The sequence below is a fragment of the Hemitrygon akajei genome, chromosome 1 (assembly GCF_048418815.1).
Source record: "Hemitrygon akajei chromosome 1, sHemAka1.3, whole genome shotgun sequence".
NCBI classification, from domain to species: Eukaryota; Metazoa; Chordata; class Chondrichthyes; order Myliobatiformes; family Dasyatidae; genus Hemitrygon; species Hemitrygon akajei.
In genome coordinates this window covers 6803022-6828581 of record NC_133124.1, presented here as the reverse complement: position 1 = coordinate 6828581, position 25560 = coordinate 6803022, and the positions used below count along the sequence as shown (strand labels likewise).

The 25560-nt window shown below is 40.5% G+C and overlaps 1 protein-coding gene across 3 annotated transcripts in view; it reads left to right on the top strand.

Moving 5' to 3' along the window:
• taf2 (TAF2 RNA polymerase II, TATA box binding protein (TBP)-associated factor) overlaps window positions 1-25560 on the top strand; it is a 110822-nt gene that overhangs the window by 7784 nt on the left and 77478 nt on the right. For 2 of the 3 annotated variants that reach the window (XM_073028229.1, XM_073028401.1), the window contains exons 2-7: window positions 1231-1275; window positions 1369-1529; window positions 6209-6327; window positions 7747-7888; window positions 9114-9345; window positions 21270-21454. In XM_073028229.1, coding sequence (XP_072884330.1) covers window positions 1231-1275; window positions 1369-1529; window positions 6209-6327; window positions 7747-7888; window positions 9114-9345; window positions 21270-21454 — 884 coding nt within the window. Of the gene's footprint in view, window positions 1-1221; window positions 1276-1368; window positions 1530-6208; window positions 6328-7746; window positions 7889-9113; window positions 9346-21269; window positions 21455-25560 lie in introns of all 3 variants that reach the window. The other variant, XM_073028318.1, reaches the window with a different exon arrangement.

Here is a 25560-nt window from a genome sequence, read left to right as displayed (position 1 = left end):
TCTATAGATATTGCCTGGCCTGCTGAGTTCTTCCAGCATTTTGCATGTTGATCAATTTTCCAAGTATGTACATGGTTGATGGCTTTAATCAGATCAAGGATGACTTGCATCCAATTGAGTTCTCAGGAATGGAAGATAACTTTGAGACATTTTTTCTCTGAGAGTTGCATAACAACTAGGATGAATGGTGAGGTATTTGTCTGATGCCCGATAAAACCCTCTTGGCTCTCTCTTCTCGGCTTTCTCACCACTTCATTCAACAAAACCCATTAGCGTCCTCCCAATACTCATTATCCTTCAGCCCATATGTGCAAGCGGATAGGTATTTTTGACTATTGCTTACTTTTCCAAAGGACAGTCAATGATGGATTAAACACAGTGTTGTTCTCAATGCCTCACGGAATATTGTGAGCAGTTTCGGACCCCTTATCTTAGAACTGATGTGCTGAAACTGGGGAGGGTTCGAAGGAGATTCACGAAAGTAATTCCAGGATTGAATGGCTTGTCTTGTAAAGGGTATCTGATGGCTCTGGGCCTGTATTCACTGGAATTCAGAAGAATAAGGGGTGACTTCATTGAAACCTATTGAATGGTGAAAGGTCTTGATAGAGTGGATGTGGAGAGGATGTTTCCTATGGTGTGAGTGTTTAAGACTAGAGGACACAGCCTCAAAATAGAGGGGGTGTCCTTTTAGATCAGAGATGCGGAAATTTTTCAGAGTGGTGAATCTGTAGAATGCTACAGGTGGCGATGGAGGCCAAGTCTTTATGTATATTTAAGGCAGAGGATGATAGACTCTTGGTTGGTCAGGGCATGAAGGGATAGGGAGGAAGCCAGGAGATTGGGGCTGAGCGGAAAATTGGATCAGCCATGAAGAAATGGCGGAGCAGATTTGATGGGCCAAATGGTCTAATTCTTCTCCTATACCTTATGGTCTTATGTGCGGATTTGGATTGTGGAGCCAACATACAGCATAGTTTTGCAATGTTGTCCAAAACTACTGGAAAAGATCCTTGTCCTGTTTGACAGGGGCAATTTTTCTTTTAGTTTTAGTGCAGCAACTGAAGTAAATCATGTATTTGTTTTGTCGAAGTATTATATCCCTCCCACCCTCAATCCCCTTCACTAAATTGCTTGAATTAGTGCAGTCGTTCAATGAATGAATTTGAATGAATGCTGTATACTGAACTGTCATTTACTTTTGATTTCTTTCTTTATACAACTCACCAGGTGGTCTGCATAACCAATATAAACTTTCAGAGGAAGTCTGTTATAGTAAGTAACCAGCTTTTTCCCCCCAATTTTTTTTTGCACAAAATACAAATTCAGACATTCTAAACAGAGCTCTTTTATGTTTTATGTTTACAGGGGTATGTGGAGTTGACCATTTTCCCATTACTTGCAAACCTCAGTAGAATTAAACTGAATAGCAAGCAATGTCGGATTTACAGAGTACGAATAAATGACTTGGAAGCCGCTTTCATTTACAATGATCCCACCCTGGAGGTCTGCCACCATGAATCAAAGCAGTGAGTATGTCATTAGGACTGTGCTCAAATTAAGAATGATGGAATACGTTCTGAAAAGGGCAGAGAGAGAAAGCTGGGCTTTTAAGTGGAAAAGGGGCCAAGTCATCTCAGTCTAAGAAATCCTCATTGGATGTAGGAACATAACCTCTTCCTAATTTTGCAACTTAATATTTTTGAATTAAGAAATCTATTAAAGTTATCAGTCACATTTGTTGGCTACGGCATGACTTTATTGAATGGCAGAGCAGGCATGAGGGTGTGAATGGCTCACTCCTGTTTTTAAAATCTTAGGTTCAATTCTGGAACACTAATATGTAAGATGTAAAGTAACAGTTCTGTCTGTATTCTGCTTCTGTTTCTTCACTTGTAAATGGTTTGTCTTGGGATGTGGGCTCCAGGAGCTGGTGGTCAGAATGTCATTTCCTCAGATATGAATTCTGGAAATACTTTGTTGGGAGGCTATATTACAGTGATCATGGGCTGTGTAATCAAATGTTTTAACATCTGCACTTCCAACATGATCTGCTGGAATACCAGGCTGATTAGGCACTGTAAAGAATGCTTCAGTACCCCACTGTCATCATGGTCGGTATCAAACATGTAAGCATTCCCCCAACAGATATAAAATTTCATTGTGGCACAACCAAACCATTAATGGGTTGTTTCTTTATAATTTGACACTGTAATTTATGTTATTCATCTAAACAATACGGAGCACAGGGATAGTCTGAGAAATTGGCTTGGAACTTGAAGTGAACATCGTTCTAGGATCAGTATGGAGACAGGTCTCTTGGCCTAATGCGTCCATACTGGCCTATCTAATCCCAGCTGCATGTGGTTGGACCGTGTTATGACAAATGGTTCCCATATGGCCCCTACTTGGACCTGTTCAAATGTTTTTTTTCACTGAGAGGTGGCAGCACTAACTGCAGCCACATCCACTTCACTTTACAAATTCAACAAAAGACAAGACATTAAGTGTTAAAGATAAAAGAATGTGCTAATTAGTGGATAATTCTAAAGCCTTGGAAATTAATTGCTGGGTCAGGAACAATTTTGTGTCTGGCTGCCTTATATAACATAGAATAGTACATCACAGTACAGGCCCTTCGGCCCACAATGTTGTGCCAACCCTTAAACCCTGCCTCCCATAAAACACCACACCTTAAATTCCTTCATATACCTGTCTAGTAGTCTTTTAAATTTCACTAGTATATCTGCCTCCACCAGTGACTCAGGCAGTGCATTCCACGCACCAACCACTCTCTGAGTAAAAAACCTTCCTCTAATATACCTTAAAGCTATGTCCTCTTGTATTGAGCAGTGGTGCCCTGGGGAAGAGCTGCTGGCTGTCCACTCTATCTATTCCTCTTAATATCTTGTATACACTTATCATGTCTCCTCTCATCCTCCTTCTCTCCAAAGAGTAAAGCCCTAGCTCCCTTAATCTCTGATCATAATCCATACTCTCTAAACCAGGCAGCATCCTGGTAAATCTCCTCTGTACCCTTTCCAATGCTTCCACATCCTTCCTATAGTGAGGCAACCAGAACTGGACACAGTACTCCAAGTGTGGCCTAACTAGAGTTTTATAGAGCTGCATTATTACCTCGCGACTGTTAAACTTTATCCCTCGACTTATGAAAGCTAACCCCCCATAAGCTTTCTTCACTACCCTATCTACCTGTGAGGCAACTTTCAGAGATCTGTGGGCATGTACACCCAGATCCCTCTGCTCCTCCACACTACCAATTATCCTGCCATTTACTGTGTACTCTGCCTTGGAGTTTGTTCTTCCAAAGTGTACCACCTCACACTTCTCCAGGTTGAACTCCATCTGCCACTTCTCAGCCCACTTCTGCATCCTATCGATGTCTCTCTGCAATCTTTGACAATCTTCTACACTATCCACAACACCACCAACCTTTGTGTCGTCTGCAAACTTGCCAAGAGGTCCCAGAACCAATCCTTGTGGGACACCACTAGTCACAACCCTCCAATCCAAATGTACTCACTTCACCACAACCCTCTGCTTTCTGCAGGCAAGCCAATTCTGAATCCACCTGGCCAAACTTCCCAGGATCCCATGCCTTCTGACTTTCTGAATAAGCCTACCATGTGGAACCTTATCAAATGCCTTACTAAAATCCATGTAGATCACGTTCACTGCACTACCCTCATCTATATGCCTGGTCACCTCCTCAAAGAACTCGAGTATCAGGTTTGTTAGACACGAACTGCCCTTCACAAAGCCATGCTGACTGTCCCTGATCAGGCCATGATTCTATAAATGCCCATAGATCCTATCTCTTAAGAATCTTTTCCAACAGCTTTCCCACCACAGACGTAAGACTCACTGGTCTATCATTACCTGGACTATCCCTACTACCTTTTTTGAACAAGGAGACAACATTCGCCTCCCTCCAATCCTTTGGTACCATTCCCATGGACAACGAGGACATAAAGATCCTAGCCAGAGGATCAGCAATCTCTTCCCTTGCCTCGTGGAGCAGCCTGGGGAATATTGTGTCAGGCCCCGGTGACTTATCCGTCCTAATGTATTTTAACAACTCCAACACCTCCTATCCCTTAATATCAACATGCTCCAGAACATCAACCTCACTCATATTGTCCTCACCGTCATCAAGTTCCCTCTCATTGGTGAATACTGAAGAGAAGTATTCATTGAGGACCTCGCTCACTTCCACAGCCTCCAGGCACATCTTCTCACTTTTATCTCTAATTGGTCCTACCTTCACTCCTGTCATCTTTTTGTTCTTCACATAATTGAAGAATGCCTTGGGGTTTTCCTTTACCCTACTCGCCAAGGCCTTCTCATGCCCCCTTCTTGCTCTCCTCAGCCCCTTCTTAAGCTCTTTTCTTGCTACCCTATATTCCTCAATAGACCCATCTGATACTTGCTTCTCAAACCTCATGTATGCTGCCTTTTTCCACCTGACTAGATTTTCCACCTCACTTGTCACCCATGGTTCCTTCACCCTACCATTCTTTATCTTCCTCACTGGGACAAATTTATCCTTAAAATCCTGCATGAGGTCCTTAAACATCGACCACATGTCCATAGTACATTTCCCTGTAAAAACATCATCCCAATTCACACCCACAAGTTCTAGCCTTGTAGCCTCATAATTTGTCCTTCCCCAATTAAAAATCATCCTGTCCTCTCTGATTTTATCCTTTTCCATGATAATGCTAAAGGCCAGGGAGTGGTGGTCACTGTCCCCCCCAGATGCTCACCCACTGACAGATCTGTGACCTGACCCGGTTCGTTACCTCATACTAGATCTAGTATGCCATTTCCTCTTGTCGGCCTGTCAACATACTGTGACAGGAATCCGTCCTGGACACACTTAACAAACTCTGCCCTGTCTAAGCCATTGGAACTAATCAGGTGCCAATCAATATTAGGGAAGTTAAAGTCACCCACGATAACAACCCTGTTATTTTTGCACCTTTCCAAAATCTGCCTCCCAATCTGCTCCTCGGTATCTCTGCTGCTACCAGGGGCCTATAGAATACTCCCAATAGAGTAACTGCTCCCTTCCTTTTCCTGACTTCCACCCATACTGACTCAAAAGAGAATCCTGCTATATTACCCACCCTTTCTGTAGTTGTAATAGTATCCCTGACCAGTAATGTCACCCCTCCTCCCCTTTTCCCTGCTCTCTATCCCTTTTAAAGCATTGAAATCCAGGAATGTTGAGAATCCATTCCTGCCCTGGTGCCAGCCAAGTCTCTGTAATGGCCACTACATCATAATTCCATGTATGTATCCAAGCTCTCAGTTCATCACCTTTGTTCCTGATGCTTCTTGCATTGAAGTACACACATTTTAGCCCTTCTAACTTACTACCTTTACACCCTTTATTCTGCTTCTCTTTCCTCAAAGCCTCTCTATATATTAGATCTGACTTTACTCCATGCACTTCTTCCACTGCTCTATCGCTCAGGGTCCCATCCCCCTTGCAAATTAGTTTAAACCCTCCTGAACCATGCTACCAAACCTACCTGCAAGGATATTTCTCCCCCTTGAGTTCAGGTGCAACCCATCCAATCTGTACAACCTCTATGCAAACCTTTGTATAAAATTACATTAGTTATTTAGGTAGAAATGCTGTAAGAGACATAGAGCTTTTACTTCTCTGAAAATATTAAACCTAGTCAGTTGTCTTCTGTTAAAAACAGCAAATATGGACATAAAGCACAGACAGAAATAAAGTGTGACTCTGCTGAAAGATATAAAATGATGATGTGCCAGAGGTTCCATAGTTATACAGAAGTAAAAGAAATCATATTTAGGTAATTTGAAGTTTAAACATGAAGAGTAATATTGGCGTAATTGTGAAGTTAAAGTGAGAACATCAATGTTTGTCTGATTTTAGAAGTGATGCCAATCTTATAATTGCATTTGAAGTGATAACATATCTGATATCTCCGCAATTTTTATAGCAAAGAGTTTTATTTTTCAATTTGTGTGATGATTTTGGCAAAGCTTAAGAAACATTCAGAACAGAAATAATTGATATTTTTTAAATTTGGATTGAGCACACAGAATTTTCTCCACAATTTTGAAATTCTGTTGATTTGTTGATTAGCTGACAGTATTGCTGTATTTCAACAAGTGAAACAAATATATTTTAATTTCTTTTGTATTCTAGGCGAAATCTCAATTATTTTTCCAATGCCTATGCAGCAGCAGTCAGCGCTGTTGATCCTGACACTGGAAATGGAGAGCTATGTATCAAGGTTCCATCTGAACTGTGGAAACATGTTGATGGTAAGTATAAGTGGGCACCACAGAGTGCAGACTTTCAGTCAATTATTTGTGGCAATGGATGATCCACTTGGAAATCATGTTTATATATGTGCATGCAATGGATCCGACTGTTTAATTCTTAGATTAGACTGTTTAATTGTTAACAATCAATTATCTGCTTGTATTTTAAGCAGTTAATATATACATGTACACACACAAAATGCTGGTGGAACACAGCAGGCCAGGTAGCATCTATAGTGAGAAGCGCTGTCGACCCTTCGTCAGGACCCTTCGCCCGAAACGTCGACAGCGCTTCTCACTATAGATGCTGTCTGGCCTGCTGTGTTCCACCAGCATTTTGTGTGTGATGCTTGAATTTCCAGCATCTGCAGATTTCCTCATGTTTGCTCAATATATACACGTAATAGTTTATTATGCTTCCTAGTGGCTATAATAGGTATTTGCAAGTTTAATATGCCTTCAGTATAAGGTATAACAAAGAATAATTCTGGAAAGCTCTGGAAGCTCCTTTCTACTACATTATTTGAATAATGACTTTCTAATTTGTTAACCCTTATTTATAAATTTGAATGGAATTTTCCTTATCTATCGGTATAAAAATAGTTTTTCAATGTTTGGCACCTTCTTAAGTTACTTTGTCTCTCTCTTTGTTTAGTAGATCTCTATCACTGTCTCTTCAACTTTCCCTTGTTCCATCAGTGCTTAATGAAACATTTACTAAGCAACAAGTTTTGTGCCACTTTCCTGACTTCTGAAAGTGCCCTGGATCAAAAACATCAGAATCCAATAATAGCAATGTTATTAACTGAATTCAATAAATTTATTCTTCACTGGCATGGCACCAAATAATCTGATTATGTATTTAAAATAAATATAAAGGTTGCAGGAGAATGAAAATTTGTTAAACTTGTGGAGTTAATTAATGCTGACATGAACAAGCAGCTCTAAGGGTGATAGAAGCAACTTCCATTGTAGATTTCAGAAAGACAAAGCAGACTGTGATGAGGTCTACAATGATGTTTGGGTGAATTCTCAGGGAGAATATGCTGAATACAATAACTTGGAAGGAGAAGTGAAGGACTAGTGAAAAGAGATTGAAACCAGAATGCACTTAGCTTAATTGAGAACTCGAAAAGTATTCAATGGGCATGTAAATGTCAGCATGCAGATCGAGGCAGGGTAGAACCAGTTTTGGGTGAAGATGATGTATTGTTAAAGATACAGACAGGACAAAGCTTGAATGTTCAATGAGTACTTTACCTTGCTGTTTTTCAAGAAAGGATCTATATATCACATTTGCAAATGATTTGAGTGATCAATAATTGAATAATATCAGGCATTTTTGTCAATTGTAGTAGAAGATTACAATATACCACTCTTAGAAATGTTTTATCATTGCTATCTGGTTTACATTATTAGAGATGAAAGTTTTGAAGGTATATATAGAATTTTCCTTGGACCAGCCAAAAGGAGGGCTTCATTTTGTTGTGCCCAACGTCGAAGGCAGCATGGCTGAGCGAGGTGCACATGTCTTTTCCTTTGGGTATGAAAACTGTACAAGGTGAGTATTTCCACTCTTGAGAGTTTCTGTAATGCTTTTTATATTAAGCACATTTTTAAATGTGTTGCTATAACCATTTGGACCATTGTGCTTGCATGTGTCTTAGAAAGAGCAATCTAATCAACCCCATTTCCCTACTCTTTCTACTAAATCTCTACTGACTTAATTTTTCACCTGATTTTGAAAGGTGCTTTTGACCAAGCTTACTCCTCTTTTAATCAACGTGTTTGAGAACTTCACAAATTATTTTTATTTGTTTAGAGATACAGCACAGTAACTGGCCCTTCTAGCCCATGAGCCCAAGCCACCCAATTACACCCTTGTGATCAATTAACCTACTAGCCCATATGTGTTTGGAATATGGTAGAGTACCGGTGTACCCAAAGGAAACATGCAGTCATGGGGACAATGTACAGATTATTCATGGCGGGAATTAAAACCAGGTCACTGGTGCTGTAATGGCATTACGCTAACAGCTACATTGTTGTGCTGACCCCAGTTGATGCACCAAATTAAGCATTTATTTTCACCCCTGATTCTTTGACCTGTCTATTTTTGGAAATAGATATCATTATTAAAGCTTTTGAATATTCTGAATGGTTTTATTTATTTATTTATTTATTGCGATACCGTGTGGAATAGGCCCTTCCCAGTAAACCCCTCCTACTGATTTAACCTCAACCTAATCACAGGACAATTTACAATGATGAATTAATCTACTAATGGGCACATCCTTGGACTATGGGAGGAAACCAGAAAAAACCCACTCATTCTAGGGGGAGGACGTACAGACTCCTTGCAAATGACATCGGAATTGGACTCTGAACTCCCACACTCCGAGCTGTAATAATGTCACTCTAACCACTACGCTACCATGGCACCAATTCAAAGTTGTCATTTTGAATGGCAATGTTCAAATTTCCTTTAGCAGTCGGAGATAAATATTTATAATTCCATTAAATTGCAAGAGGTAATAATTGTAGTTTCTTAAAGTGCTGTGTGGTTAAAATTTCCAGGTTTGAAATAGTGTTCCAATTAGTTCATGGTCTTAATCACATTGAACGGATGTGGTTTTAAATGGAGGGCATTGTTTAGCATCTAAGGAAAGAGAACAAAAGAAAGCACAAGTTTTAACATAGTGCAAATTCAATCTTTGAATTTACAGAAAAGAAGGATCTTTAAGTGTCTTGACTGTTTATACTTTTCTATTTTCTAAATTGTGTAGGTTTTGGTTTCCTTGTGTGGATTCTTTCTCCGAACTATGCACATGGAAGTTGGAGTTCACGGTTGATGCGGCCATGGTAGCAGTTTCCAATGGAGATTTAGTGGAGTCTGTTTACACCCATGATATGAGGAAAAAAACTTTTCATTACATGTTAACCATCCCAACAGCAGCCCCAAACATTTCATTGGCTGTTGGCCCCTTTGAAATACTGGTTGATCCTTACATGCACGAAGTAAGTGAAACTATATTATTTAGTTTGCTTGTTAGGAATCTTGAACATCGGCTTTAGCGTATTAAAAGAACAGATAACCTGCATTTTGACTATTTTTATGCTACATATTTTGTATGTTTTCACATTTCTTAAAACATAGTCATAGAATACTACAGCAGAGAAACAAGGCCTTTCGGCCCATCTATTCTTTGCCAAACTATTATGCTGCTTAGTTCTATCAACCTGCACCCAGACCGTAGTCCTCCATACCCCTCCCATCCATGTACCTATCTAAATTTCTCTTAAATATTGAAATCAAGCCCTTATCCACCTCTTATGCTGGCAGTTTGTTCCACACTCTCACCACTACCCTCATGTTCCCCTTAAGCCTTTCACTCTTAACCTATGACATCTAGTTCTAGTCTGATCCAACCTCTGGGAAAAAACCTGCATACATTGGCCCTACCCATACCCTTCATAATTTTGTATACTTCAACTCTCCCGTCATTCTCGTCCACTCCAGGGAGTAAAGTCCTGACCTCTTTAGCCTTTGCCTACAACTCTGGTCCTTAAGTCCTGGCACCATCCTTGTGAATTTTCTCTGCACTCTTGCAATCTTATTTACATCTTTCCTGTAACTAGGTGACTAAAACTGGACGCAATACTACAAATTAGGCCTTACCAGCATCTTACACAGTTTAAACATAACATCACAGCTCTCAGTAACTTCCTCAAGAAACTTTGTAAGATTGGTTAAACATGACTAACCTTGCACAAAGCCATGTTGATTATCCCTAACCAGTCCCTGCCTATCCAAATATTTATATATCTGGACCCTTAGAATACCTCCAATAACTTGCCCACTACAGATATCAGGCTCACTAGCCTACAATTTTCCAGCTTATTCTTAAAGCCTTTCTTAAACAGAATAATATTTGCTATCCTCTAATCCCCCGGCACCTTCCTCATGGTTAATTGAGTTTTAAATATCTCTGCACTAGCCTCCTACAAGATCCGATGGAACACCTCGTCAGACCCTTAGGGATTTATCAACCTTAACTTGTCTCAGGGCAACAAATACCTCCTCCTTTGTAATCCATATGCGGCACATATCCTCACTGCAGTGCTGCCTCTTTTCTGTAGACTCTGTACCTGTTCCCCCTGTAAATACAGATGCAAAAAAAATCATTTAGGATCTCCCCTATTTCTTTCTTGCAGCAGTTGGTAAAATTCTGTCTTCTCTGGAACATCCTGCTACAATTCCAGCGTAGGTTTTACACGGTGAAAGGTAGGGCCTTCACAAATCAATGTATTTGTCCTGGTACAGGTCGATGGGTCTAGGCAGCTTAATGGTTTTGTGCAGACTAGCTAGGCTAGTTTCTGTGCTGTAGTGTTCTGTAACTCCATGACTCAAGTACCTGAATATTTAATTTACATGTGAGGCACTATATGAATATCCGTTGTTGTCATTGGCAATTTCATGTCATAACTGATCACAGTCCAGCGCAGTAATATAAACACTGCCCTGTTTAATGTGAAAAACATAATCCCCTCCTGTAGTTTTATAAAGGTTTCTTTTGTGGATTTTGAGTTGGCATCAATCACATTATAGAAAATGGATTATTCATGTATGGATTAACTAATCTTATTCAGGTTTAGTTTAGGACCAGTTTGTTGACCTACTAATGTTGCAGATGGCATATTAGAGTTCTTAGTAAAAGCTTGGCATAGTGATGGCCAGACATCATAAAACATTTTGAATTATAGCGCCAACCTCCACTTTCCTTCTGGATAGGGTTTGTTTTTCTTTAATGCCCAAGATCATTTTCTCAGAAATATTTGACTAATGGTGGGAGGACCAATTGGAATGTCAAATCTGTTTTTGAGAATTATGGGTGGTAGTTTAAAAATGTTATAACTGAAATTTTAAAATGTTATAATTAAACAGTACACATGAGGGCAGCATCAAGCAATGAATAAAAGTAGTTCAGAAAGAAACTACATAGTTCGGATGTAACTAAAACTTAAACACCGTGTGTTTCCAAGTTCACTGCCATTCTTATCATTTCAGGCAAGCTGTTTTGCTGGTTACTAACTTGGAAGTAACTAGCCAATGAGTTAAAGTTCCCAACTTGACCAGTATCAGACCTTTTGAATTCTGCATCACAATCAACAGTTACATTGGGATAAAGAAAGTAGAGAGAGAGAGAAGTTAAGCAAATTCTTTCTATCTCTCTTCATGGAAGGAAGTATGGAAAACCTCTTGGAAACATCTAAGGAGTACAGATCTGGAATGAATGAGGCATTCAAAAATAGTATTCATAAATCACAAGTCCTGATTTCATGCATCATCAGGTTTTGGATGTGGTGACTGAGTCTTTTTCAGACTCTACAACTGTTCCCATGGATTGGAAGGTGGCAAATATAAACCCACGATGCATTAAAAGAGGAAGTGAAAAAACATAGGGAACTATGGACAACTAGATTGATATAAATTTTAGGGGAGATGTATAATTAAGTGGCTATGGGGTAATAATACGAATGAACAGAATCAACAAGATCTGTGAAAGGGGAATCATGTTTGATCGAATTAGAATCAGGTTTATTATCTCCAGCATGTGACATGACATTTGTTAACTGAGCAGCAGCAGTTCAATGCAATACATAATCTAGCAGAGAGAGAAGAAAAATAATAATAAATAAAATAAAACATCATAAATCAACAAGTAAATCAATTATGTATATTGAATAGATTTACAAGAATGTGCAAAATCAGAAATTTTGTATATTAAAAAAAAGTGAGTAGTGTCCAAAGCTTCAATGTCTATTTAGGAATCGGATGGCAGAGGGGAAGAAGTTGTTTCTGAATTGCTGAGTGTGTGCCTTCAGGCTTCTGTACCTCCTACCTGATGGTAATAGTGAGAAAAGGGCATACCCTGGGTGCTGGAGGTCCTTAATAATGGACACTGCCTTTCTGAGACACCGCTTCCTACAGATGTTGTGGGTACTTTGTAGGCTAGTACCCAAGATGGAGCTGACTAGATTTACAACATTCTGCAGCTTCTTTCGGTCCTGTGCAGTAGCCCCTCCATGCCAGACAGTGATGCAGCCTGTCAGAGTGCTCTCCACTTAACAACTATAAAAGTTTTTGAATGTATTTGTTGACATGCCAGATCTCTTCAAACTCCTAATGAAGTATAACTGCTGTCTTGCCTTCTTTATAACTACATCGATACGTTGGGACCAGGTTAGGTCCTTGGAGATCTCGACACCCAGGAACTTGAAACTGCTCATTCTCTCCACTTCTGATCCCTCTATGAGGATTGGTATGTGCTCCTTCGTCTTACCCTTCCTGAAGTCCACAATCAGCTCTTTTGTCTTACTGACGTTGAGTGCCAGGTTGCTGCTGCAGCACCACTCCACTAATTGGCATATCTCACTCCTGTACGCCCTCTTCATCATCACCTAAGATTCTACCAGCAATGGCTGTATTGTCAGCGAATTTATAGATGGTATTTGAGCTATGCCTAGGCTCACAGTCATGTGTATACACCCCTGAGGTGCGCCATTGTTGATTGTCAGTGAGGCGGGTATGTTATCACCAATCCGCACAGACTTTAGTCTTCCGGTTAGGAAGTTGGGGATCCAATTGTAGACGGAGGTACAGAGGCCCAGGTTCTGCAACTTCTCAGTCAGGATTCTGGAATGATGGTATTAAGTACTGAGCTATAGTCGATGAAAAGCATCCTGACGTGGCTGTTTGTGTTGTCTAAGTGGTCTAAAACTGTATGGCGAGCTACTGAGATTGTGTCTGCTGTTGATTTCTTGTAGTGATAGGCAAATTGCAATGGGTCCAGATCCTTGCTGAGGCAGGAGTTCAGTCTAGTCATAACCAACCTCTCAAAGCATTTCATCACTGTTGATGTGAGTGCTACCGGGTGATAGTCATTATGGCAGCCCACATTATTCTTCTTAGGCACTGGTATGATCGTTGCCTTCTTGAAGCAAGTGTGAACTTCTGCCCGTAGCAGTGAGAGGTTAAAAATGTCTTTGAATACTCCCGCTACTTGGTTGCACAGGTTTTCAGAGCCTTACCAAGTACTCCCATCAGGACATTCTGCCTTGTAAGGGTTCACTCTCTAATATCAGCCCCTGAGATGGAGATCCCAGGGTCCTCGGTGCAGCAGAGATCTTCACAGCTGGAGTTGTGTTCTCCCTTTCAAAGTGTGCATAGAAGGCATTGAGTTCATCTGATAGTGGATTTCGCTTTGTAGGAAGTAATGTCTTGCAGACCCTGCGAGAGTTGCTGTGCATCTGATATTGCCTCCAACCTCGTTTGAAATTGTCTCTTCGCCCTTGAAATAGCCCTCCACAAATCATACCTTGAAGATTCTTGATATTGCAATGAATAAAATAAATAAGAGCAAACTAGTTGATAAGATGTATAGTATGTAATTTTCGAGGGCCTTTGATTTGGTGTCACACTAGACTTGACTGACCAAAAATAGGAGATATGAGATTGTAGTAGTATGCTTGTGTGGGCTGAGGTTTGGTCAACGGGCAGAAAACAGGTTGTTTTTGGGTTGGGAAGCAATGGTCAGAGTTCATTACTGGGAGCTGAGCTATTCACATTTTACTTTAACAATATGGCTGAAGGATTTGTATAATATAGCTGCAAGTTTGCTGAAAATGTAATGAGGGCAGTGAAGAAACTTCAGTAATACAGGCAGATTAATAAAAGGTTGTTGCAGATGAAATATGATGTGGAAAGGTTTTGAGGACATCCATGTTTGTAGTGAAACAAAAGAATAGAGCATCTAAAAATGTAAGAGATTGACAGGTTTTGATAGAGGAACTCTGGTGCCTTTGCACAAAATTCACTAAGTTAATGTGCAGGTTCAGCAAGCGTTTAGGAAAGCAAGTGGTACGTCGACTTGCTGAAAGAGGATTGAGAACAAGAATGGTGATATCTTGCTCCCATGGTTTTCATTGTTTCTGAGACCACATTTGCAGCTTAACTGATAAGTCTGGTCTCTGTACTGAAGGAAGAATATGCTGGTAATAGTGCAACAAAGCTACAGGATTATGCAAAAGTCTTGGGCACATATACAGTTGCAAGAAAAAGTTTGTGAACCCTTTTCAGTTTACTGTTTTTCTGCATTAATTACTCATGAAATGTGGTGTGATCTTCATTTAAGTCACAATAATAGACACAATTTGCCTAAGTTAATAATACACAAACAATTGTACTTTTCATGACTTTATTGAACACATTGTTTAATCATTCACAGTCCAAGCTGGAAGAAATATATGAACCCTTACATTAAGTAACTGGTAGAACCTCCTTTAGCAGCCAATAACCTCCACCAAAAATTTCCTGTCAGTTGCTGATCAGACTTGCACAATGGTGAGGAGGAATTTCAGACCATTCCTCCATACAAAACTGTTTCGGTTCATCAATATTTCAGGGACACCTTGCGTGAACAGCCCTCTTCAGGTCATTCCATAGCATCTCAATTGGGTTAACTGGATTGGACCCTGACTTGGTCATTCCACAACATGGAATTTTATTCTTTTTAAAGCATTCTGTTGTGGATTTAGTCTTGTGTTTCAGATCACTGTCCTGTTGCATCATCCAGCTTCTAGTAAGCTTCAATAGAATTAGAAGTTCGATGATTCAACAAGACAATGATGTTAAGCACAAGAGTAAATCAACAACGTAATGGTTTACAAAGAAAATTCAATAGAAGCTTACAAGACAGACTGCTACTCTGACACTTTCTTGTAAAATGTCTTGATACAACTTTGAATTCATTGTTCCCTCAACGATTACAAGCTGTCCAAGCCCTCAGGCTGAAAAGTAACCCCTAACCATGATGCTCCTTCCACTATGCTTCACAGTTGGGGTGAGGTTTCTGTGTTAGTGTGCAGTGCCCTTTTCCGTCCAAACATAGTGGTGTGCATTCCTGCCAAAAAGTTCAATGTTTGTCTCATCTGTCCATAGAAGTGCTGTGGAACATCCAGGTGGCCTTTTGCAAACTTGACACATGCAGCAATTTTTTTTTGGGAGAGCAGTGGTGTCCTTCCATGAACACCACTCTTAATCAGTGTTTTTCTTATAGTGGATACATGAACAGAGACTTCAGAAAGTTCTGGAGATTTCCACAGATCTTTTGCTGTTACCCTTGGGTTCTTTTTCACCTCCTTCAGCATTTCAGGTTGTGCTCTTGGTGTGATCTTTGCAGGACACCTACTCCTAGGGAGAGTACCAACCATACTGAATTTCATCCATTTGTAGACAATTCCTCTTACTGTGGACTGAAAAACACTCAGGTCTTTAGAAGTGCTTTTGTAGCCTTTTTCAGCTTCATGCATCCCTACAGTTCTTCTAAGGTCCTCTGAGAGTTGTCTTGTTGATCGAGGTATGGTGCACATAAACAGATCTTTTTTGAGAAGAGCAGGCTCTGTCAGTAACCTGACCTTGTGTGCCTGTTTTATAGGGCAGGGCACCTCTACAACCCACACCTCCAATCTCATCTTACTGATTGGAACACCTGGCTCCAAACAGCTTTTGTGGAAGGCATTACCCCAGAGGTTCACATACTTTTTTTGAACCTGGACTGATTGTTAAGTGGTGTACTCAGTATTAACGAGAAGTAGAATTGTTTGTTTGTTATTAGTCTAGATAGACTGTGTTTGTCTATTATTGTGACTTAGATGAAGATCAGAGCACATTTTATGAGTAATTAATGCAGAAAACCAGGTAATCAAAGGGTGTGCAAACTTTTTCTTACAACTATATATAGCCAAGGTGTCTAAGCCTCTTGCATTGTCTGTATTTGTCAATGTGAAGCAGAAAGCAAGATTGTAAATCTGATGGATTCAAAAATGTTGGGAATGGTGAGAGTGGGAGGGTGAGACCACAGTGGGAAGGGTGTAGGACAGGTGGCAGAGAGGGAATACCACAGTGGGGGGTGTTGTGGGTGTAGGCACACCCAGTCCTGAGACACCAAGCAACGTCATTTAATTCCAAACAATTGGTTTATTGATCATTACAGAATGTCACTCTGGTGCTTCCTGCCCGTCCCCTCTCCTTTCCCCTTTTCCCAACCATGATTCCTTTCTTCCTGCCCTCTTCCCACTCTCAGTCCACAGTAGAGACCCATGTCAGACACAGGCTTATCATCACTTACATGTCATGAACGTTTGTTTTTTTGCGGCAGCAGTACAATGCAATACATAAAATTACTACAGTACTGTGCAAAAGTCTTAGGTATCCTAGCTATAGATAGATAGATAGATAGATAGATAGATACTTTATTCATCCCCATGGGGAAATTCAAAATTTTTTCCAATGTCCCATACACTTGTTGTAGCAAAAACTCATTACATACAATACTTAACTCAGTAATAATATGATATGCATCTAAATCACTAACTCAAAAAGCATTAATAATAGCTTTAAAAAAGTTCTTAAGTCCTGGCAGTTGAATTGTAAAGCCTAATGGCATTGGGGAGTATTGACCTCTTCATCCTGTCTGAGGAGCATTGCATCAACAGTAACCTGTCGCTGAAACTGCTTCTCTGTCTCTGGATGGTGCTATGTAGAGGATGTTCAGGGTTTTCCATAATTGACCGTAGCCTACTCAGCGCCCTTCGCTCAGCTACCGATGTTAAACTCTCCAGTACTTTGCCCACGACAGAGCCCGCCTTCCTTATCAGCTTATTAAGACGTGAGGCGTCCTTCTTCTTAATGCTTCCTCCCCAACACGCCACCACAAAGAAGAGGGCGCTCTCAACAACTGACCTATAGAACATCTTCAGCATCTCACTGCAGACATTGAATGACGCCAACCTTCTAAGGAAGTACAGTCGACTCTGTGCCTTCCTGCACAAGGCATCTGTGTTGGCAGTCCAGTCTAGCTTCTCGTCCAACTGTACTCCCAGATACTTGTATATATATGTGCCTAAGTCTTTGGTACAGTGTTGTACATCAGTGCAAATTCTGGAATTATTGTGTTTATTGTATGAAGAGAGCTTGTTCAGACTGGATCTGGAGTTTAGAAGAATGATAAGTGATTTCATTTTAAATCCTTGGGCTCTTCAGAACCAGAATCAAGGTAGATGCAGATTTGATGTTTCTGTTGCTGATGGGTGTCCGGACCTGCTTCAAAATGGAGGGTCAGCTATTCAAGGCAAAGACAAGGAGCAGGTTGTTCATGTATGGTGCAGTAATGTTTGGAATTCTCTGTTCCTGGGAGTTTTGGGGGCTCAGTGACCAAATATATTGGAGACTGAGGTTGATAGAATTTTAGGGCTTTACAAGAATCAACGAACAAGGGTATTTGCAGAAGGATGGAAGTGAGGTAAAAGATTAGCCATAATCACAAGGGATACTACAGGCACTGGAAGTGCAGAACAACACACACAAAATGCTGGAGTAACATGGAACATAGAAATATTCAGCACATTACAGGCCCTTTGGCCCACAACGTTGTGCCAACCATGTAACCTACTCTAGAAACTGCCTAGAATTACTCCACCACATAGCCCTCTATTTTTCTAAGATCTTTGTACTTATCTAAGAGTCTCTTAAAAGACCCTATTGTATCCACCTCCAGCACTGTCGCTGGCAGTGCATTCCATGCACCCACCACTCTGTGTGAAAAACTTAATTCTGACGTCCCCCTCGAAACTACTTCCAAGCACCTTAAAACTAGGCCCCCTTGTGTTAGCCATTTCAGCCCTGGGGAAAAAACCTCTGGCTATCCACATGATCAATGCCTCTCATGCTCCGTTGCTTCAAAGAGGAAAGGTCAAGTTCACTCAACCTATTCTCGTAAGGCACGCTCTCCAATCCAGGCAACATCCTTATAAATCTCCTCTGCACTCTTTCTATAGTTTCCACATCCTTCCTGTAGTGAGGTGATCAGAACTGAACACAGTACTCCAAGTGGGGTCTGACCAAGGTCTTATATAGCTGAAACATTACATCACGGCTCTTGAACTCAATCCTACAGTTGATGAATGCTAACACACTGTAGGCTTTCTGAACTCAGCAGGTCAGGCAGTATTTACAGAAATTAATAAGCAGTCTATGTTTCTGGAAGAGACAGTCCTGATGAAGGCAGAAAAGAACTGAGGCATGCAATGATCTCATATTTTCTTATGTTCTTCCATGGTATAGCAAATAAGAAACATTTTATGTCATAGGGACATTTTGTTGGAAATCTGCATATTTAATAAAGGTGGAATTATTAAATGCTTGAATATTTTTCTCTAGTCAGGTGAAATTCTAAGAAAATCAGTTTGATAGAGCTTGTGAATTGGGCTGAATGAGTTTGCTGCTACACAAGTTGTAAATACGTTCAAAAAGTTCAAAGTAAATTTATTAAAGTATATACAGCACTGTGCAAAAGTCAGGCACATGTAAAAAATTCTGTAAAGCAAAGACGCTATCAAAAATAATGAAATTAGGTTTCTAAATATTCAAAAAAATTGCTATTACGAGCAGTAGACAGTAACAACCTAGATCAAATCAATATTTGGTGTGACCATTCTTTGTCTTTAAAACTTCATCAATTCTCTTAGGTACACACTGTTGTGCAGTTTTATAAGAAAGCTAGCTGGTATGTTGTTCCAGGCATCTTGGAGAACTTGCCACAGTTCATCTGCAGCCTTTGGCTATCTCACTTGCTTCTGTCTCTCCAGATAATCCCAGACAGTCTCACTACTGTTCAGACCAGGACTCTGAAGGCCATGCCATCTTTTGCAGAACTCCTTGTTCTTCTTCTCATTAAATTTCTGCTTGGTAGAGACCATGATGATGTAGGATGACCATTTGTTTCTTGTTGCTCTGCTCACTCTTGAGCGGTGTAAGAATGGATGATATGAAGGTTAAGCTGTCATGTCTGCCATCCCTTCACCTTTTAGTTTGGTTGCTCTTCGCCCAATTCAATTCCTTCTACACCTGTTTCTGTTTCAGTTCATCAGTTTAGTTCATTCAACTTATTATGTCATTGATCATTAGCGCCCGTTTATTATCTTTGTTTAATCATGCACTGGGCTATATAGAAACATAGAAAACCTACAGCACAATACAGGCCCTTCGGCCCTCAAAGTTGAGCCGAATATGTCTCTACCTTAGAAATTACTAGGCTTACCCATAGACCTCTATTTTTCTAAGCTCTATGTACCTATCCAAACGTCTCTTAAAAGACCCTATCGTATCCGCCTCCACCACCATTGCCCGGCAGCCCATTCCATGCACTCACCACTCTCTGAGTAAAAAAACGTATCCCTGACATCTCTGTACCTACTCCCCAGCCCCCTAAACCTCTGTCCTCTTGTGGTAGCCATTTCAGCCCTGGGAAAAAGCCTCTGACTATCTATACGATCAGTGCCTCTCCTCATCTTATACACCTCTATCGGGTCACCTCTCATCCTTCATCGCTCCAAGGAGAAAAGGCTGTTCACTCAACCTGTTTTCATAAGGCATGCTCCCCAATCCAGGCAACATCCTTGTAAATCTCCTCTACACCCTTTCTATGGCTTCCACATCCTTCCTGTAGTGAGGTGGCCAGAATTGAGCACAGTACTCCATGTGTTTTCTGACCAGGGTCCTATATAGCTGCAACATTACCTCTCGGCTTCTAAATTCAATTCCATAATGGATGAAGGCCAATACACCGTACGCCTTCTTAACCACAGAGTCAACCTGTGCAGCTGCTTTGAGTGTCCTGTGGACTCGGACCCCAAGATCCCTCTGATCCTTCACACTGCCAAGAGTCTTACCATTAATACTATATTCTGCCATCATATTTGACCTACCAAAATGAACCACTTCACACTTATCTGGGTTGAATTCCATCTGCCACTTCTCAGCCCAGTTTTGCATCCTATCAATGGCCCGCTGTAACCTCTGACAGCCCTCCACACTATCCACAACATCTCCAACCTTTGTGCCATCAGCAAATTTACTAACCCATCCCTGCACTTCCTCATCCAGGTCATTTATAAAAATCACTAAGAGTAGGGGTCCCAGAACAGATCCCTGAGACACACCACTGGTGACAGACCTTCATGCAGAATATGACCCATCTACAACCACTTTTTGCCTTCTGTGGGCAAGCCAGTTCTGGATCCATAAAGCAATGTCCCCCTGGATCCCATACCTCCTTACTGTCTCAATAAGCCTTGCATGGGGTACCTTATCAAATGCTGTGCTGAAATCCATATACGCTACATCTACTGCTCTTCCTTCGTCAATGTGTTTAGTCACATCTTACATTGTAATTTTTTTTGAAAAGAGATCTATTAATTTGTTACTTTCATTAATGAAATACAAAAAGAAATTCTATAACATTTAATTTTTTTGGGAAGTGAATGTTTAGAAATCTAAAATTTGCTCTTTTCTATTGCACACTAATACAGAAGCCAAAAGATAAACATCTAAAACAAAGTTTATATAAAATATCTAGGGTGCTTAAGACTTATGTCACCATATCCAACCCTGAGATTCATTTTCTTGTGGGCATTCAAGAAACAATGAAAGACTGTTCCCAAAAGGACGGACAAACAATCAATGTGCAAAAGGCAGCAAACTGTGCAAATACAAAAGCAATAAATATTGAGAAGATGAGATGAAGAGACCTTGAAAGTGAGTCTATAGGCTGTGGGATGAGTGAAGTTATCTCCTCTGGTTCAAAAGCCTGATGATTGAGGGGTAATAACAATTATTATCTGGTGGTGCGAGTCCTGAGTCTCCTGTACCTTCTTCCTATGGCAGCAGTGAGAAGAGTGCATAACTTGGATGGTGGGGGTCCTGATGGATGCTGCTTTTCTGTGAGAGCGCTGAAATTAATGTGGAATCTTTGACTTTGATTTAATGGTATTCTTATTACATTGGAAGGACACATTTCACATTTTGATGTCTTACTTTACAGGTAACACATTTCTGCCTGCCCCAATTGTTGCCACTTCTGAAACATACCACATCCTTTCTTCATGAGATTTTTGAGTTCTATGAAGAGATCCTGACCTGCAGATACCCCTATGCCTATTATAAGACTGTATTTGTTGATGAAGCATATGTCGAAGTAGCTTCATATGCTTCTATGAGTATTTTAAGGTGAGTCTGTTGGAGCAGTTTTTTTGCTGGAGATGTTGACATTCCGTAAAGTTAAGACTACATGAAATGAGATTAGACTGCTTGCAAACATTTGTCAGCTGCCTCTTGAGATGGATTTGCCAGAACATTCTTAAGGAAATTGTAAAGTGCAAGTTTGAAATGATTTTCAGGATTATGCTTGACTGGTAAAGGTGTTTGAAGCTTTCGCTCAGTGCACATCTGTGATGCTTGTTGTAACATGAACAGAATCACCAGAGAGACACTGAAGCTAGTGGATACAGAAGTGTTTCATTTAACAAAAACTAGCAGCAGGCATTTTATTGAGATACTTTTGGAAGAAGAGGCCTCCTGACCCAATATTACATGCCATTTTTATAGGCTATAGTTCAAAGGTAGCAGCAGGATTATTGTATAGTTACAATGTATCTACAATGCTTCTTTTGAGTTACAAATTGTTTTCAAACCCCAATTTTCACACCAGACTCCCAAAATGAATGTTAATCAGCATTGTCTGGTTTGCAATCAACTCCAGCCCACAGCTCCAGGAAAACTATTGTTCAGTGCCGATTTAAAATTCAATCTATAATTCACATTCATACCTGAAGATTGGTTGCTGATGAAGTTAATATTTGCTATATCTGTTACCTCCGGAATACGCCCTAACAATGCTTTCATTGGTAAGCTGCAGTTCCGAAAAACAGCCAGTTGTACCAGGAGGATTATGGTTTTCAGTTAGTAGTTTGTGCTGCTGCTTGTTAAGGTGCATAGCTTTAAGATGTAAATTATCTGCTTAAAATTTTTATGTTGAAAATTGGAGAAACATTTTGAGTTGACCTTCCATGCATTACCAATTTTACCAACCTTTCCTACTTGAGGTTTTGCAGCCATTTGCTATGAAACTTAAGAGGAGAATTAAGCCATTCAGACCATCAAGTCAGCTGTGCCATTCCATTATGGCTGATGTATTTTCATTCTCAGCTCCATTCCCCTGCCTTCTCCCTGTAACTTTGACTCCCTGACTAATCAAGAACCTATCGACCCCCGAACTTAAATATAGCCAGTGACTTGGCCTTCACAGCAGTCTGTGTCAATGATTTCCACAGATTCATCACCCTCTGACTAAAGAAATTCCTCTGCATTTCTGTTCTAAAAGGATGTCTTTGTATTCTGAGGCTGTGCCCTCTGGTCCTAGATTGTCCCAAGCCAGCATGGTTTTCTGAAAGAAAAACCCTGCCTGACAAACCTTCTGCAATTCTTTGAGGAAATTACAAGCAGGGCAGACAAAGGAGATGCAGTAGATGTGATGTACTTGGATTTTCAGAAGGCCTTTGACTAGGTGCTGTACGTGAGGCTGCTTCGCAAGATGAGAGCCCATGGAATGAAAAGAAAGTTAACCAGCATGGGTGGAGCATTGGCTGGTCGGCAGAAAACAGAGATTGGGAATGAAGGGATCCTATTCTGGCTGGCTGCTGGTTACCAGTGGAGTTCCAAAGGGGTCTGTGTAGGGACTGCTGCTTTTATGACGTATGTTAATGATTTGGACTATGGTATTATGGATTTGTAGCTAAATTTGCTGATGATACAAAGATAGGTGGAGGAGTGGGTAGTGTTGAGGAAACAGAGAACCTGAAGAGAGACTTGGATAATTTAGGGGAATGGGCAAAGAAGTAGCAAATGAAATACAATGTTGGAAAGTGTACGGTCATGCACTTTGGTGGGCAGACTTATTTAACTGGGGAGAGAAGTCAAAATGCAGAGATGCACAGGGACTTCGGAGTCCTTGTGCAAGATACCCAAAAGGTTAACCTCCAGGTTGAGTCGGTTGTGAAGAAGACGAATGCAATGTTGGCATTCATTTCTAGAGGTATAGAATATCAGAGCAAGGATGTGATGATGAGGCTCTATAAGGCACTCGTGAGACCACACTTGGAGTATCGTTTGCAGTTTTGGACTCCTTATTTTAGAAAGGATATACTGACATTGGAGAGGGTTCAGAGAAGATTCACAAGAATGATTCCAGGAATGAAAGGGTTACCATATGAGGAACATCTGGTAACTCTTGGGCTGTATTCCCTGGAGTTCAGGAGAATGAGGGGGAATCTCATAGAAACATTCCGAATGTTAAAAGGTCTGAACAGATTAGATATGGCAAAGTTATTTCCCATGGTAGGGGATTCTAGGACAAGAGGATATGACTTCAGGATTGAAAGACTTCCATTTAGAACTGAGATGTGGAGAAATTACTTTAGTCAGAGGATGGTAAATCTGTGGAATTTGTTGCCATGAGCAGGCTGTGGAGGCCAATACTGGGTGTATTTAAGACTGAGATAGATAGGTTCTTGATTAGCCAGGGCATCAAAGGGTATGGGGTGAAGGCAGGGGAGTGGGGATGACTGGAAGAATTGGATCAGCCCACGATTGAATGGTGGAGCAGACTCGATGGGCTAAATAGCCTACTTCTGTTCCTATATCTTATGGTCTTATGATGATAGAAAACATCCTCTCCACATCCACTCTATCTAGGCCTTTCAATATTTGCTAGGTTCACCGTCATTCTTCTAAACTCCAGTGAGTACAGGCCCATTGCTATTGGATGCTCCTCATGCATTAACTCTTTCATTTCCAGGATAATTCTCAAGAACCTTTTCTGGACTCTCTCCAATGCCAGCACATCCTTTCTTAAATATTGGGCCCAAAACTGTTCTCAATACTTCAAGTGTGGTCTGACCAATGCCTTGTAAAGCCTCAGCCTTACACCCTTGCTTTGATACTCTAGTCCTTGCAAAATAAGGTAGAGTGGATGTGGTGAGGATGGTGGGGGAATCTAGGTCCAGACAGCAGAGCATTAGAATAGAATTGAGGAAGAATTTCTTTAGCCAGAGGGTGATGAAGCTGTGAAATTCATTGCCATGGTTTGCTGTGGAGGGCAACTCATTGGGTATATTTAAAGCAGAGGTTGATAAAGTTTTTGGTTAGTAAGGGTGCCAAAGGGTAAAGGGGAAAAGTAGGAGAATGCAGCTGAGAGGAATAATAAAGCAGCCATGATAGAATGGTGGAGCAGACTCGATGAGCAGAATTACCAGCTTCCAGCCTTCTATCTAATGGTGTTATGATTACTAGCAGCAATTATCAAACTAGACATCAATTGTGCACTGAGCCAATGACTTTTGCAATGTTTTCTCTGTGCAACAGTGTTGGGTGTTACTGAATTGACTTAACAGGCAAGGTAAAGTTTTGTGAGTTGGACTTAATGAGATTGCCTTTGAATACAATCTCAGCACTATGAGAGCTGTTATGTAACCTTATCCCAGCAAGTCAAGTTTCTCTTTAAGTTTCTAAGTCAAAGATCATTTCAAATATTAGTTATGTGTGAGGTGTTGAATAGTATAGTATGGGGTCCAAGAGTTTTTCCACCCTAGGGCAATATTGTGATGTGGCTTGTGAACTGAAGCTTCATATTTACACATGAGAGCTGACTTTAATGATAAAGATTTCTTATGATTTAATTTTCCAGTTGAAAGAATGGATGACTTATATTAAATGTTAAATAAAAAAGCTGCAAGGTGGAACAAATAAAAATGTTGCTTAATCTGATTTGACTGCTAAAATAAAATTTATAGCTATATTTGATTGTACTGGTGCAGTGAAATCAAGGTCAGATGCAGCAAGATGCAGACAGAAGGCTCATCATGATAATACTACTTGTCTCGAGTTTCCTGCAACAGCAATCACTATGATTACCAGTTTATTCTCTCAATGTATGGTATATATCACAAAAGATCAAACTGTAGCATAGGAGAGGTCTAGTTGTGCACCATCAGCCCATTTTTGTGCAGTTATTTAGTTCCCTTTCTGAATGTTATGTTTGTGTCAGTCCTCACTACTGACCCCAGAGGTACACCCTGGAGCGTTTGATGGCTCATCTTCTGTAAGCAGTTTGTATGTTGTACCTAGGACTGTGTGGGTTTCCTCCGGGTGCTCCTCCCACAATCCAAAGACGCAAAGGTTATTGTTAGTAAATTGTGGGCATGCTCTGTTGGCGACAGATCAGAATTCATCCCCTTATAGTGACATACTCTTCTAAGTTATTTTGGTTTAGTGCTCCT